The sequence below is a fragment of the Dromaius novaehollandiae genome, chromosome 1 (assembly GCF_036370855.1).
Source record: "Dromaius novaehollandiae isolate bDroNov1 chromosome 1, bDroNov1.hap1, whole genome shotgun sequence".
Classification (NCBI taxonomy): domain Eukaryota; kingdom Metazoa; phylum Chordata; class Aves; order Casuariiformes; family Dromaiidae; genus Dromaius; species Dromaius novaehollandiae.
The window spans coordinates 188179916-188196893 of record NC_088098.1 but is presented as its reverse complement, the minus strand read 5'-3'; the positions used below and the strand labels follow the sequence as shown (position 1 = coordinate 188196893).

At 42.8% G+C, this 16978-nt stretch overlaps 2 protein-coding genes across 2 annotated transcripts; one reads left to right on the top strand and one right to left on the bottom strand.

The window, feature by feature from the left end:
- The first annotated feature begins 678 nt into the window (after positions 1-678).
- On the top strand, positions 679-9920 carry MED4 (mediator complex subunit 4). The gene is made up of 7 exons (XM_026108496.2): positions 679-885; positions 3230-3296; positions 3632-3802; positions 4153-4210; positions 5207-5293; positions 6027-6158; positions 9146-9920. The coding sequence occupies exons 1-7, from the start codon at positions 797-799 to the stop codon at positions 9316-9318; spliced, it is 777 nt and encodes a 258-aa protein (XP_025964281.1). The 5' UTR covers positions 679-796; the 3' UTR covers positions 9319-9920.
- Positions 9921-12006: 2086 nt separating this feature from the next.
- NUDT15 (nudix hydrolase 15) lies at positions 12007-15934 on the bottom strand. The gene is made up of 3 exons (XM_026108481.2): positions 15720-15934; positions 15430-15620; positions 12007-14275 (listed from the first exon to the last, which is right to left on the bottom strand). Exons 1-3 carry the CDS (start codon positions 15884-15886, stop codon positions 14130-14132), a joined length of 504 nt encoding a protein of 167 aa, XP_025964266.2. The 5' UTR covers positions 15887-15934; the 3' UTR covers positions 12007-14129.
- Between the last annotated feature and the right edge of the window lie 1044 nt (positions 15935-16978).

The window sequence follows — 16978 nt, the reverse complement described above, 5'->3', positions numbered from 1 at the left end:
GTTGCTGGCATGACACAAAGCCGAGCTAGGAGTTCAGGGTTCTGCCCGATTTAAAGCCTGGGTTTTTGTCACGTTTTCGGTATCAGTCACTTAATTTTCTGAAGTCATTAGGAAAACACCATTCCTTCCTCCAACTGAAAAAAAGCACCTAGGGGATTCTGGCACATCGGGGACCAGATAGTTAAAAAAGTTATGACGTTGTTCCATTGCAAGCCCTCTCTCTGAGTTTGTTTTCCGTGTCCGCAGGGTACATCTGAATCTCATTTGAGCGGCTCTTCCGTGAAAACCGGGGCACTGGAAGCGCGCTCGAAACAGCCCGCGCTGACCCTCGAGTCACAAGCCAGCTCCAGGAGGGGCGTTTACAAACACGTCTGTAAGCCGCCAGGGCGGAGGGGCAGATGTGCCCTCCCTCCCTTCCCTCACGGCCAGCTCCAGCGATCTGTCTCAGCCCTTCCTCCCCACGGGGCCCGCGGCGCCGCCCGGCCCCTGCCCCTGCCCCCGCCTCCCCTCACGGGAGCCGTTACCCGCCCGCCCCGCCGCGCGCCGGGCCGCGCCGTGCTGGGGGGAGGGGAGGGGAGGGGAGGGGAGGGGAGGGGAGGGAACCACCCTCCCCCCCCTCCCGGTCTGCGCATGCGCCGCCCGGGCAACCGCCCGCCGCCGGCCGAGGGCCGAGCCGCGGGCGGGGCGGCTGCAGCGCGTACCTCCGCCGCGGGGGGCGCTGCCGTCTAGCCAGCGCGGGCCTGGCGCCGTCGCCGCCGGGGGCTGGTTCTCCCTCGGGTCCGTACCCGGGATCGTGATGGCGGCGGCGACCGGGGGCGGCGGGGAGCGCAGCAGCACCCGGGACCGGCTCCTGGCGGCGCTGGAGGATCTGGAGCTCCTGGCCAGGTACCGCGCTGCCCCCGCGCCCGGTGAGGCGCCGCCGGGCTCGGGCGGCGGCCGGGGGCGGGAGGGTGCTCGGCGCTGTACAGGCGCGGAGCCTCGGTGGCGGCGGGCGAGCCGGGGCGCCCCTGGGACGAGGGGCCGGGGAGGTCCTGGCCCTGCCAGGGCCGCGGCACAGCCTGCAGGCCGGCTGCTCGGAGCGGGACCCGTGCTGCCGGGCGGCAGGGCCCTTTCTCGAGAGCCGCGCCGGAGATACTACACTTTATTTCGTGTTTTCAGAGCGGGACGGGCAGCTTCCTTGTTCTCCCACTTGCCGGTCTTCTGGGCTGTCACCTGCACTTCCTCTCGAGAGCGTGCCCCCCCCCCCCGAGGTTTTAGGCATTTTATTATTCGCTGAAAACTGTGCTCGTGTCCGAGGCTTGTCGATGGTGTTGCGTGACTTCAGCCGTCTGGTTATTGCCCGCTAAACTCTGCCCCGGCCGGCTGCAGAGCGTGTCCTTGGAGCGATGCAAAGGCTCAGGTAGGCGGCCCGCGCTCTTGAGGCTGGGCTGCTGCTCCCCATCCGAGCTGTCCACCATGTTGTGGAGTCACAGCTGGCAGTGCGGTGAAACTGGTTGCTAATTATCGCCTTCCTCTCAAGGAGAGCAAGAGCTTAGCTAAACTTTTTCAGAGGGAGCAGTCTAAACTGGTTTTGTGGCTGGTTCGCTCTTTCTGATTACTGCAGGTAGGACAAGGACAATATACTGGTCAGTTGATTTCTAGTTAGGTTTTATTTTCAGTTTTAGATTTTCTTGTGACTTCTGGGTTGCTGGAACTGGGGAGAACATCCTGCATTTTAGGGAAAAAAAGTTTTACTCTTTATCTAAATGTTTATTGATTTGGGGACTAATCATAATGAATCCAGAGCATCCTTCAACAATATTTTTGTGAATCTTCCTGTTGATCAGCAAAGTGTTGAAGCGCTGTGATAATAGGTCTTTCACAGTCATGATGTGTGCCTAATCTATAGCCCATATACATATATATGTGTGTATATGTATGTGTATGTATATATAAATGAATCTACAGTTGTGTATTACCAAGCTACCACAGGATGGAATTACGGACATCCATGACATGAGCCTTGATGGTGTTAGTTTGCCTACTTGCATGAGATTTTATTTGCTACTAATCACTGTTGGTCAGGTGTGATAATCCATATGAGAGTGAACATCACAAGCTTCATTATTCTTTAATTGTTTTAAATTATTTTAGTGTTTGGGAGTGCAGACGTAGATCAAGGTGCTATTGGGTTGGGTGCCGCTCAGACACAGAACAGGAAGATGATCCTATTCAGCTCTATAAAGCTCTATTTAGAGCTTTAAGTGTTGGTGAAGGGGTTATTCAGACTTTTGGAAAAGTACCTGTTGTCATTTTAAGGCTCTGGCCCCACTACTGTATTAGTTGTACATCCCTCTTGAGTTGCTGACACTGGACAAAGCAGAGAATCAGCATTGCTCCAAGAAGTCTGCTTCAAAGTTACACATGCACAGCACTGAACTTCAGTCCACACCATTAGAAGCCACATTTACATTTGCCACACTTACACCATTTACACCAAGTGCCTTTTGCATCATGGTCTTGTTGTTTAGCGAGTCCCCTTAGAGGTTACTGGCAGTTTTTCATAATGGTGGCAAAGTAAATGGGTATACAGAAGCACAATTAAGAGATTTGTTTGAGATGTCTGTCTAACCTAGTCCCAGAATATTATTAGTTTCTTGATATTTCTGTGTGTATTTAATGTACAGCTGATGTACCATTGTGGGAATACTTGTTTTTTATAATAATAATAGTTTTACAACAAACTCTTTAGATGTTTGAAAGCATAGGCTTAACTGCTCTAAATCGAAGTGTGAAACTTGTTCTGTTGTAAAAATGGAGGAGAAGAGGAGAAGTAAAATAATAACTTTCATGCCCTCTTGTGATAAACAAAGGTGATAAAACTAGAGTATGAACGTATTTCATTATCTTTTTTCTTCTCTCAGTTTCTGCTTATGTCTTACTCAGTTTGGCAAGAACTTAGCACATTTCTTGAGCACAAATGCACATGAGAACTTTGTGAGCTCAAAGGAGAAAAAATAATTTGGTGAATAGTCTCATGATTGGAGCATGTCTTTTTTCTTTCTAAGCTGAGAAATCCCTGACACTATATTACAAAACTGTAAAATATTCAAGTGTGTGAATATTTTTGTAAGGGTGTCAGTACTCTGAAAATTTTGGGATGACTTAGTCTGATTCCTAAATAGAATAGAAAAGAATACCATAGAAAAAAATTGCATAGAAAACTGTATAAACGTAGTTTTCTTTTCAGAGAGCTAATTGAAATTTTGGCAATTTCAAGAAACCAGAAGCTTCCACAACCAGGAGAAGAGAGCCAGGTAAACTGACTTTATTAACTGTATTTTTTTGTATATTTAAGTACTCTACTACCTTCTTTTTTTCTCACTTTTCCCTGTGTATACTTAGACTAATAATGATGATGAGTTTTTGGCCACACTAAAATGATATTGCTGGTCCTCCTGGTGCTTTTTTTGTTTGTTGTTTACTGTGTGCTTCATAGGTTGTTTCTGCAAACAGAGCAAGAAGTTTGTTTCATTTTTGCATGCAAACTGAAATACTCATGTAGGTGTCAGTTGCTCTTCCTTGCTGCGTGATTGTGGATATGCTGTTACTCTAGCTAGATTAAAAGTTTTATGAAACTCTTGTCTGACAGATCCTGGAGCTGCTGATTCAGAGAGATGGAGAGTTTCAAGAGCTAATGAAGCTGGCAGTTGATCAGGGAAAAATCCATCATGAAATGCAACTTTTAGAAAAGATGGTAGAAAAGAGGGATAGTGATATTCAGCAGCTGCAGAAGCAACTAAAAGAAGCAGAGCACATACTGGTAAGTTTGTAGGTGATGTGCTTGCTTTTGAGCACCTACTTGTGAAAAGGTGGTTCTGGAGAAAGCAGTGTTGTGTTAGTTTGAAAAGATTAACATTTCATAATGGTGTAGTGGGGTTTTTCTTTTTAGTAGTCAAATACTTTTTACTTATCAGGGTATTCAGTTTTGTTTTATAATGTTAATTTTCTTCCAAATGTAGTTTACTTTTGCATATTTTGAAAATGTTCCCTGAATAGTTTATCTGTTAAAATGTAATAAAATGCAAGGTTCTATTCACAGAGCCCTTTTTGTGCAGAAGTTTACAAATTAATGATTCATTGGAGTTTCTTTTTTTTGTCCTTTACAACTAGGCAACAGCTGTTTATCAGGCAAAGGAGAAATTGAAATCAATTGAAAAGGCAAGAAAAGGTGAGTTTCCATGATGGTACATACTACACAAATGCATTTGTAAGGAAGGTTGCTAGTGAGTTTCATATTTTCAAAGGTTTTCTTTCTTTTTCTTTTTTTTTTTAAATTCTAAAATCACAGATTTCAGATGCTTTCTGTGTAAATACATTTCCATTTCATTATGAGCCTGTAAACCATTTCATCAGAAGAAAGACTGAAAGTATGTTTTAGGAATGATTATATCTGTGGCAAACATATCTTAATAGCCAGTGTCTCCAGGCTCTTCTTGCACTGGTAATAGTGTATCTAATTACCTGAATGTCTCACCAAAGGCAATTGTCTCAGTAGGCTTACTGACTAAAGGGGGAGTATGTTTGTGTGCATGTACAATAACATTTTATATGGAAGACCGACTAGCTGGTGATACTGGTTTGTATTTGTTGCAAGTACTGCTGCTCTGTGGCACTTGCCAAGCTAAGTGGGTTAGGTTTTTTTAGTGGGGATGCATTTTATTTGTGTTCAGTATAGTATCTTTTATTGTTTTATTGTAACTTTTTCATCTAAAGTATTAAGGTATTTCACAAAGATTGCATCACTTGTAATACAGCTACATATGTAGTAGAGAAGGGTTGCTACATGTGTGCTTAACAACTGCTAGAAAAAAAGAAGTTTCAGATATGCGTGCAGGGGCAAATTCTACAGTGAAGCAGGTGCTGAAGTTTTCTTATAGATCGTGCTTGTGAAGTATGCTGCTTAAGAGATTGGTTTGTGTATTTCACAAGGCTGAACAACTGCTGACATGGAAGGTATATGGAGTTCATGGCTGTAGAGCCAGTTCACTGCAAAGCTTGTCCTTGTAGAGTCCAAGAATCCTTTAAGCAGTCACTGCGTTTGGGGCATGCCCCTTATGTCTGAAAAAAATGACATTTCCAATCTTTGTCAAAGTGCCAAATAATCCAAAATAATTGAATGATGTAATCTCTTGAGAATCTGTTAACTTTCCTTTACTTGTTCCAGGTGCCATTTCCTCTGAAGAAATAATTAAATATGCCCATAGGATCAGTGCTAGCAATGCTGTTTGTGCCCCTCTAACATGGGTACCAGGTAATTATCATGTTTATGACAATTTTTTTTTTTCCGTAATGAAGTGTGGCCAGTATCTGGACTTAAAATGCTCCTATATAATGAAAAACATCTTATTTGGCTTATTAGGGGCATATATTGTTTTCAGGTGCCAAACCTGCAAACATATTTCCAGCAAAACTGGATATCCAAAGTCCTGTAGACTTGTAGCCTTAAAAGGCTACAAAACTGCAGACTTCCATTAACTGGCATTCTCTGCTGTCCCTTGCTTGCTTTTTTCCTGTATGTTGAATATAAGCTAGAACCAAGAATGCTAAAGACTTTTTCCATGTGCCTGATTGTGTCCCGTCCCCCCCCTTTATATATCCTTTTCGGAGGAAGTTAGTAATCATTGGAGTCAGAAGTAGGGATTTTGTTATGCCAGGCCCCAATTTGGGGAATTGTCCCACTTGTCCAGATGAGATTGTGTTCCTTCCAATTCCTACCTTTGTTGTTTAGCTATGAAGTAGCGGGGAGAACAAAGAGATTATCTAAACATGCGTTTCTTAAGGGCTACCTGTGCAAAATGTGAATGAACAAGGACAGTCTAAATGAAGGACACAGACTGGGATTTTTAATGGCATAGGTGTGATGCTCATTGCTGATGCAAAAAATATCAGTAGCTCCTTTTTTTTAGTCAGTGAACTAAGCACTGAAGAAAAAGATAATAGCTGCAAGGCAATTGTTAATTATTGAAAAACAATTCCTTTTTAAGGGGACCCGCGTAGGCCATATCCTACTGATCTGGAAATGAGGAGTGGCCTCTTGGGTCAGATGAACAACCCATCCACCAATGGAGTTAATGGACACTTACCAGGGGATGCACTTGCAGCAGGCAGACTACCAGGTATGGGAATCTCAGCTGTGTGTTGCTTTTCTTTATTCATTGTGTAATCATAGCAGTTATAAGTATTCCTTAGCAATGGGAAGGCAGAGCTAAAATAATGAAAATTACGGCCAACTAGCAGTTCTTCACTGCCCTAGCAGTGAAGACCTAGTAAATGAAGTAATCAGTTAGAAATCGCACCATGCTATTTTATTTCATTCTAAGTCATACTGCAGAAACTAGACCATAAGTCAATATAAACAAAAATCCCTTCAGGTAGTTAGCCTTCAGGTCATTTATTTTAAATTGCTCTAAATTAAGTGATATCAAATCATGTTAAAAAGAAGCATTCCCATGGCAAACTTTTCTTTCAGTGACAACAGAAAGTACAGAATTGTGAAAGGTATATTCAGAAGAGGTGGTTGTTCTCCCTACCTCCCCTTAAGTCTATACTCTGTATAGCAAGACCGGTTAGAAGTTCCAGATTGAAAAGACATTGACAAGGTCCGTTGATGAGGCAGGGCCTCGAGTGTAGGAAGTAACGTTAAATCCCTGATTGATTAATGAAATGGACACTTCCCCTGACTTTAATGGGATTTGTTCATTCATGCTAAAATACAATTTAGCAGTAAATTGCAGTAACTGAATGAAGAATTCAGTGCATTAGTTGTGTGTCGGGCAGCTTTAATCTTACTGGGGTAGACTAAAGTATGGCAAAATTCTTAATTTGGATTTGGAGAAGGTCTGTAACAGTTCTTACCTGTCTGTTTAGCCACTTGCAGTAGTTATGAGAAGCTTGTTTTCAAAAATTATACTGAATTTATTAAAAAACTTTATTGTAAGTGCATTAAAAAAATTGCATTTCCAGTCATATGTTTAATCCTAATGTCACCTCTTGAAAAGTCAATTAAAGTTCTGTGTCATCTCCCTTTCTGAACTTCTGGCCCTGGATAAAATGGAGAAACCTGTGTGAGGTACCTCCAAAATAGGATTGAGGTTAGTGAGCTGAATAGAAGGGGTAGAAGTCTGAAAACTGCCCACAGCAATGCAGGAGGGAAATGCTGAGGATGGGTCCGTATGTCTTTCTCTTAGGAAATCTTGTCAGAGATACTGAGGTAATCTCCTCCCTGTAGCATAGTGGAGTTTGAGCATTTGCCCAAGGCTTGGGAGAGTGGATTCAGGGCAGCTCCTCTGCCTTAGAGGTTTCAGACTTGCTCCTTTCATTTTTCAATGCTGTCTTTGTAAGAACTGAAAGCTCACTGTTTCGGGCTTTTCCTAGAGGCTGGAAAATGTGGGATTTAAACTCTTAAAGCAAAGGAGTTAGGGAACCCAGGTTCAACACTGTCAGATCCTCTAATTACTAGACTGACAGGTAAGAGGGAAACAAAACAACTTCATTTAAAAGAGAGGCTGCCATGGCATTTTATGTAGGGATCCTGAATCTTGGTGTGTGGCAGGCACATCCTGAGAATGCTTATTTTGAGATCTAGTCCTTTTGGAGACTTCCACAGAGGAATGTCTAGTTATTCAAGAGTCCTTACTGAGTCTAACTGTGAGCCAGCCACTGGGCTGCTTGATGGCCTCAAAGCTGAGGCTTTTCAGTACACTCTCACTCTGGTTTAATAATGCAATGATTGAAATGTTGAAGCATGGCCACAGGATCTAAAACACTGGTTTACACACTTAGCCAATTCTATTTGAACCAGCTAACTTTACCTCAGCAGGAATAAAACCACCCAGTACTATTCTTGGTCTTCCCAAAGCAGGCCTGAAACTGGCATAAAGGCTGAATTGTGTCCTCAAGTCTGCTGGTGGGTCAGATTTGTACAGCTAGATAATGCAGTAATGTGCAGTAATGTACAGTAATACAGTATTCAGTATTAGGGGGCTGGAGCTGGGGCTGTGGTTCAACATGTGGAGTCTCAGGTGTGTGGAGACTTAATGATTAAAAACTGTTGTGTGTGTGGAGTCTGGGTGCTTCCGAGTCGGGCAGCAGCCAAGTGAGCTATGTTTACCCTATATGACATCCCCCACCGGCAGTGCCCTCCCTTTCTGTCCTCGAAGTCCTGTGTGGGTGGGTTTTTGTTAAGTTCAGACTCTTGTCTAGTTATTTTTAATTCTTGCTGTAAGCAGGAGATAGCTGGTTTCTCCTATGAATGGACTGCAGCTGCAGTGACTAGTAGTAAGAGGGAAGGATCTGAAGCACAGCAGCAGGACCATAGTTTAGAAAGAAGGGAGCAGAAATGGCCATGTATATACACACTGTGGCTCTGAAATGGGAGGTGTTTTTGGGGCAAGGAGGGAAGTAAAGGACCAGGAAGTGTTGGGAGGGCTGAGGGGTTTCCAGTAGGTTGTGGGGAGATACAGGTTGGGAGGGCTTTGAATGTAAGAGACTGGAAGAAATAACGAGGGGGCCACCGAAGCTGGCCTGGCTGGGGCACTGCAGGGCATTTCCCTCCATCTCAAGTATCTCTGACTGGGACCCTGGTCTTGTAGTGGGAATGTCTTTTGCACTTGGTGCACTGTGTTTGCTGTTGGAAGTATGATAAGCAAGATGCTTCAGCCAAATTCAGACAAGACCTTTAAGTTCGAATTTCTATGGCCTATCCTAACTTTATTTTTGTCATCTAATGTTTTTATCTGTTTTTGCATACTGACAGAAGGTGACCATTTTCACTACTGTCTGTGGTTGTGAAAGTTAGTCAGTTCAAACTGTGCTTTGAAGATGAAAAGCTCAGTGTGAATATATACTGTTTTGAAGTGGAGTGATGAGAGATTAAGAGCCACCTATATTATTGGGCCTCTGGCAGAAGAGACTTTTACAGTGATGGAATGGTTCCATTGTGAGATGTTTTCCAGCTGTTACTTCAGGGTTCCAGCTGTCCAAAACTCAGTGAGGATTTTACGATTTGTTTTCCTTGTAAACTGGAGTTCTGTTTGAGCAGTCCCATTGAATTTGTGAATATAAAAAGCTGCTACTTCACTGATTATACCCCTTTTTTTTTCAGATGTGCTTGCTCCTCAGTATCCTTGGCAGTCAAGTGATATGTCAATGAACATGCTACCTCCTAATCATAGTAATGACTTTATGTTGGAGCCTCCAGGACACAATAAAGAGAATGAAGATGATGTAGAAGTTATGTCAACAGACTCCTCAAGCAGCAGCAGTGACTCAGACTAGGTACAAGAGGGACAGTATCCCTAGTAGACCTTTCCTGTGGTGAAGGCAGGTTGGATGCTGTTCGTTACAAACTGCAGTACCCGCTTGTTATGCTGGTGGCCCTATGTAGGGAAAAGATACAGCTGGCTCAGAAATAGGGTGACTAATTTAAAACCGTGGACTTCGTTTTAGATTTTTTTTTCCATTAGATGCTCAAGCAAAATGACTGGGAGCTTTCTGCTGGAGGAGAGATGTCAAATTTCCAGTGATTATGTAAATGTGTGAGTGTGTATGTTTGCAAGAGGTATGTGTGTGTGTATATATATATATATTTACTATACATTAGATGACAAAAGTTCCTGGGAAAAAAGGTGTAAGGGGAATCCCCTTGTATGTTTGTTAGTAACTTTACTCTTTTGATGATAGCCTTTTCTATGGCACAGAAATGAGGCATGAAATTTGTAATTTTAATATTTTTTGTTACTGCCTAAATCCATGTTCTTGATCATCTTGTGTGTTTTGAGAACAAAAATATGGCAATAAGGTGTAATAAAAATATTTGTAATTATTGTAATATATAATAAATGATTTGTCATAAATAAACTCAGCTTTGTGTAACTTTACATTTCAGTTTGCAAACTTAAATCTTAAATGAGTTGTCATGTAACTTCATTACTCACCACACTTCATCCCAGTATGTGGTTGATTGAGCGAATTTCAGAAGTTTATACTCCATTTTCCCTTTTCCAAAGCGCTACGTCAGGAATAGAAGCAGCTGAGCAGTCAGCAACTGAAAGTTGGTCTGTCCTTATAGCAGTTGAGCTTTACTGGATACCCACACACAACGGTGGAATGCTCGAGGTAGCAATGTGTAGTACCCGTTCACAAGACCCTCACCCATGCGCTGGTCAGATATCCTGGGACCCTGGAGATGGCATGCTTTGGGGCACACTATGGGTTCAGCTCCTCTCAGTTCAAAGTGTTCACAAGTTCTTTATTCTTGTCATCTACATTTTTTTCAGTTCTTTGAAACTGCTAATTTGCAGTTGCATTTCCTGTCTCAGCTACAATGTTCTTTCATCTTTCCAAAAATGCTTCCCTTGGCTTTACTTACCTCATTCTGTTTTGTTTAGGGAGTCATGTGATGACAGCTACTCTTCTCTATTTTTCTGATTTGATCAGAGGTTACTTAGGCTAACTGTTGCTCATGCCAATTACAGGTTTCTGCTCTGCAACTAGGTTTCCTGATCAGAACTCTGCTTTTCCATCTTGCAGTTGTTCTTCTTCATTTGCTCAGACAATCCTTCAAATACAGATGTCAGTATTCAGCCTGTAACACTATGACGCATGACCAACGTGTGCAGGTCCTATAGGGATGTAGGAATGAAAAGGACCTCAGCAGTCAGGTTCGATCACACGATATTAGGTAGTGGATTTTCTTTTAAGAGGGAGCTGGGTAATTTGTTTGCGTCTCAGGTATTCCTTTTTGAAGTATGTTTAGAACGCTGTTTTTTATATATATATATATATATATATATATATGTGTGTGTGTGTGTATATATATATTTAACTTTTGTGACGATGTTATCTTTTCCTTTTTGGTGTTTACTCTAAATGTATTTACAGAGCAACTGTATTTCCCCTTTAATTCTATGTTAGTCCAAATGAGTGGCCTTTCAGATAACCATTCTAGTTAGCTTTGCCTACCCTGTTCTAGTTCACATTGTTTTTCTTAAACATGAACAATCAGAACCATACACAATATTGCAAACTGCAGTTTCTTAATGCTTTGTATCATGGCATTAGTCTTTTCTTCCCTAAAAGCCCCTTCCTTGACACATCTTATGACACAGCCACAGCTCACTACTCTCTTTAACCTCATTTTTAAGTACAGGTTTTTCTTGGAATGAAATCAAAATAGAAATAATTAGTACTCTTTAAAAATGTAATGTTCAGTCAACTGAAAACTCTGATAATGACTACTTCATTTGACTCATTAATTAAAATATTGTGAAGGTGGGTGATTGTTTTCAGACATAAGTAAGAATGAACAGAGGCAAGACCTTTATGAAATGACTGCTTTTCTTCCTGCGCTGTTTACTAGTCTATTAAAGGATTATACAGGACCAAAATGTTACATCCGAGAAATAGGTTAGAAGAGAGACAGCTCTGCCCACTGTTTGCTTTGCTACTTTAGCACATAAAATCAGACTTGGGACGTAAGGCGCAGCCTGACCAGTCAGTTTCTTTGCATCAGTGCTCCCAACTATATGCTCTTCAGCAGTATTTTTCTGTATATATTGTAGTTGTAATGCCATTTTTAGGTGGATTCTATTACAAGCAATTTAGCAAATCACAAAGGTTTTTAAGTGCATATCCAGTTGCTGAGATGTGTATCTAATGTATTTTCCTCTTTAGCAAAAGTACCAAAAATCAAGGTAAATGTAACATTTAGTTCGAATGAACAGGTCTTAACAGCTAAAAACTGCCGAGAATCACATTTTCTGAAAAAAGTACAAATGCAAGATACATTCAAAACAAGTTATTTAAGTCACAGATTGCTGCTAGCTGATTGCAGTAATGCGCTGTAGTCATTTAATCAGTCCACTTAGACTGGATACAATAACCTTGACATATGAAGATACTTTCTGTTCCTAATTTCAGCAACTTCACTTGTATATTTACATCAAACAGAATGAATATAAACAATACATGTAATAAAGGATTTATTGTATTACATACAATTTTCCAGTAACTCATTTTTTCACATCAAGGACTTAGATGCCTTCTAAAATTTAAAATAGCACCAAATCATTTGAATTACTATCTTTTTCATTATTCTTTGGGACAGATGGGTTGGACATCTGCCAACTCTTCCTACCTACAGCCTCTTTGTTGACAGCTGAGTGGAATACTTTTCAATGTACAAAATGTTGTTTTGGGGAAGAAAACCTCCACTTTTTGAGTAGAAAAATAAGTTTTGTACAGAGATACTGTAGTAAGGTAATATTCAGTGAGATCTTCCATTTCAAAACTGCTTTTTAGCAGGATCTACTTTTTCCACTTCAGAGAAAGAATATCCATCCCACAGGAAGTTGTAAGTTAAGAATACTTAAAATTCTAAGTGGGAGGCTTGGTATCAACAGCATTCTTGCATCTTGTACTGCTCTGCCTGCTTCTCAGCAAAAAAAGCCACCTCCCTTTAAGAAATATATGTGCAAAGCAAGCAAATGCTTTAAACCCTTCAATCTTTTCTTTTTTTTAGAACTGACAAGTCAATTTGTAATTTCAGACAAATTCAATCTTTCAATATTGTATTTGTGTTTTATTTAAATGAAATTAAAGGGTATCACAGAATGTTTTCTACAGTGTATGCATATAAAGGAAACAAACAGAAAATGTGTTTTAAAAGTACACCGAAGAAAATAGCCAATTTTGTGAAATTCTTTGAGTCATAATCCATTCTGATCCTAAATTTCATGGCAGAAGTCATAATTACTACAGCTGAAAAAGAATCAAATTCAGTTACAAATTCTAGAAAAATGACAAATTGTAAACTCATTGTTTTACATATATATCTGTGTTCTATGATATCATTCGCTGCTAATTCAATCATTCAGTCACATCAAACTGAAGATTAAGAATTCTATCAAATCCTAGTAACCACAAAGATCATCTGTGCAGTGTTTAATGCTGACTACCCTCTTTAGCCAAAAAGTATGATAGTCTGCTGTAGAGCTACACCTGTAGATAAGGTTAGTTTGTACAATGTTTCTATTATCAGTCTAATAGGCCACTGTAGGCACCTCTCCATTAAACTATTAAGAGCTGTAGTAACATATGAAGATAAACTGCTGAGATCTGAAACACTTCTGCAGATGCATTTTCAAAATTAAGTTAAAGGAATTTCTATTTCCACTTAACTTATTTTATTAGGTTAGGAACAATATGATACTTTGAAGATAGGGCAATGCAGTTTACAGTAATATTCTTACCATTAACCATATATTAAGGAGACATACTCTCTCCTTAAATGCTTGCCACTCTCACTTATGCTCATGAAAATTGTGCGTATACATTCACCGGAGACAAATAATATACCTTTCTTTGTTGCACGTCAGATTTTGTGTTAACAGTTCTAATGTAACTGAGGTTGCAAAGAAAGCATCTGTAACAAAAGCGGGTGGCAGACAGGGTCATAGAATTTTCATTCCCTCCTACAGGCCAGAGCAGCATTTCTATGTTTATAATACTCTGCTTTTCCAGTATATACTACTGTCTGCAGGAATATGAGACATTCTCTAGAAAATGTGACTTTTGTTCAGTATGGATGTTGACAGTATCTTAACTGAAGCTACGAGGCAAGGCTAAGTTTAACAATTGGTCCAAGACACATAGTTACAGGAAAGCAGCATGATATATAAAGTAGTTTTACATAAAAAGCAGGACAGTGGCTTAAACAAATCAGTTTCCCTTGGGCCTGATGCTACAACTCTTTCCAACTGAGTAAGCTTCTGTGAGTAGCTCTGTTGACTTCCAAAGGGATATTCATCTATATGAAGATTTTTCAGCTAAAACACTATGACTTTTCTATAAAAGAAAACATTAATTACTTAACAACTAGAAAATATGCTTGTTGCTGAGCCCCATCTAGCCCTTGAATGAGAGACAACCGTTACGTGAAATAAGGTGAAAGCACTGAAACATCTGGCATTTTTTGACAGGTAGTATTTTCACATGGGCAGAGGGAGTATGACACATCTTTTTTTAATCTGTTAAACTGTAAAGGCAGATCTGTCCATGAAAAACTGTTATATAACACACAATTATTTTTATGCTAGTTGGTGACTTCCTGTGTACCCCTTTAGGTGATCAAGATCTTCTGTAAAAGGATTGTAACCTTGTTCTCTTAAACAGCGTAAGGGCCAAAACAGTTGATTTGCTGGAGGAAATTCATCCCATTTAACCCATTCCCAGCCTGTAAAATAGACAGAGTGTAAAAATTAATAATGTACCAATACTGCCTCTGCAAATCTAGATGAATTGTGCTTGTGCAGAAATTATCAATAACATATTCAAACTTTGTGTTCTGTATGCAGTTAGTCTAAATTTATTACTCTCTTCCCCTTATGCCTTCTCCCCATGGAAAATTATTGTCCTCTCAGATTTGCAGAAGAAACGTACCTGTAACTCTCCCCTACCTGGTTACATCAAAGTCATGTGGTATAAAGAAAAAAAAAGTGCTCAAAATTAAACTGTATACAGCTAGAACTGAGTAAGGAAACAGCTGTGCCTGCAGTTTTCTATGCTGAGAAACCCGAGCAGTGGTATTGATACATCTACCACATCCATAACAATGCCTCTCACTGCGTTCACAGCATAATGTCTTGCACTGTTAATGAGAAAATCCCACATATAAAATCCAAAGAGGCTCCTAGAACATGTATATCATTCCGTAAAAAGGTGTTTCTAACACACAGTGCATACATTGGCTCATCTTTTTTTTCCAGTTCAGCACAAAGAGATGATAGAGAACAATGAGGGGGCATCTTTAATATTCACAGATGACACAATATTCATCGTTCATTCCAGAGTATATTTGCATCCATTTTACATACAAAAATGGTGAAAATAGGGCAACATTTTCCCTGTATCTACTGCAGTGCTTTCTGATCACCACGCAGCAGGTTACCGCGCCAGGAGTATCAGAACTGCTGAGACAGCTCTGCCTAAGGGCTGCGCTCTTCTTGTAGAGGCGGAGAACCGCACTTCTAAGAGCTCACGGCACCACCCTTGCGCTAGGAGCTCGGGCATTTTGTAACCTTGGGCGCTCTCCCTCCGCTACCGCCGACCTCCGTCATAGGCACTGCCTACGCCTGGCTCAAGAGCGGGCCCTCCTCAGCGGGCTGTAACCGTCACCGCCGCCTCATCCCCGTGCTCTGCCGCCACCTCCCGGCTCTCCAAACCTCGCCAGTCTGGCGGACATGGGGCGCGGGTGCGAGCGCCGGGGTCTGACCAGCCCGGCCTTCCCCCGGGGGCCGGGCAGAGCTGACCTTCCCGCTCACACGCGGCACCGTCCCCAGAGCAACGCTCGTAACGGCCACCCGATATGCGCGCGCGCGCGCCCCTCACCCTCGTTCTTGTCGGGCTCCCGGTTGCGCGGCTCCGCCCCCGGCTCCGCCTCGCCCTTCATGAGGACGGTGACGTAGTGGTAGCGCGCGGCGGCGCATGTCGAGTTCACGGCGGAGGCGAAGCGCACGTTGCGCAGGCGCAGCGCCGCCTCCTCCAGCGCCTCCCGCGCGGCGCACTCGGCCAGGCTCTCCCTGGAGGGACAAGGGGGGAGGGGCGCCGCCCTGTGAGGAGGGGGGGCAGCCTGCTCCCCGCGCCTCGGCGGAGCGCTGAAGGGCGCTGGCGGCTCCTACCCGAACTCCAGGTGGCCTCCGGGGAGCTGGTACGTGCCGGCCCCCACCGGGCCCTTCCTCTTGCCCAGCAGGACGCAGCCGGGGTGCTCGGCGCTGATGACCACCACGCCCACGCCGATCCCGGGCCGCGGCGGCGGCGCCGTCTCACCCGCCCGCGAGCCCTCCATGGCAACCGCGGGCGGCCCCGCCACTGGCCCCGCCCTCCGCCGGCGGGGGCGGGGCCGGGGTGGCTCCGGCGGCTGCGCGGCCGTTACGGGCGGCGCCGCGGTGGCAGATACGGTGCTGCGCAGCACGGGAAGTACCGGCGTGTCCTGCCTGCCCAGTGATCCTGCGGGCAGCCATCCCAACGGCTGTGTTTAGGTTCGTTTTTTTTCCCCCACAGCTATGGGAAATCGACGTGCCTTGCTTACAGGAAAAAAAAAAAAAAACCCCACAGACAAAAGGTGCTGGGGGATTTGACCCAGTTTTTAATGCTTCTCTATAGCTGCCTGCAATATAAGCACAACAGTAACTTCTGCAAGAAAATGAAGAATGAGCTTACAAGAGGGGGAAATACCAACATGTAAAAATGGTTAAATTCTGGATTCCTCTTTGGTTGGTTGCCCCTGCATACTAAGAGCCTAGGAAAGTTGCAGAGAGGTAAATATGTTTGTGAAATTGTGGGGCATCTAAAATGAACAAAAAACAGGTTCGACACAATTTCCTTGAGACTGGGATGCCAACTGATCTTTGACTCCAGATTTCATTCATCTTCAGAATTAAAGAGCAGCTCTTGTTACATTAGCACACAGTTCATCTCTGATGTCACCTAGAAATCATTACAAAAAGAAATCATGACCTTAGTTAAACAAAAATCAAGAGGCAGCGTAACCCTTACTGATAGAACTGAGGAAGCAATCACATCTCTGCTAGCAAATTTGTTTCCCTTCATTTTCACAACTTTTGTGGTCTGGCAGAATAAAAGTGCTGTCTGATGTTGCAACTAATTTAATTACTAGATGCTGTTTTCCTTCACTCCTATCTATGTTGGTCTGTTCTTGTTCCCTTTGGGCGAAGTTTGTTATTTAGGAAGAGCATTGCCAGCAGGTTGAGGGAGGTGGTCCTTCTCTGCTCAGCCCTGGTGAGGCCACATGTGGAGTGCTGGGTCTGTTGTCCGAAAAGCGGATTCGTTGCCCGGTGTGCAATAAGCCAATAATTACACACTCAGGAGAGACATTTGTTTATTTATTTCAGAGTTGTGCAAGCCTGGGTGCTCAGTG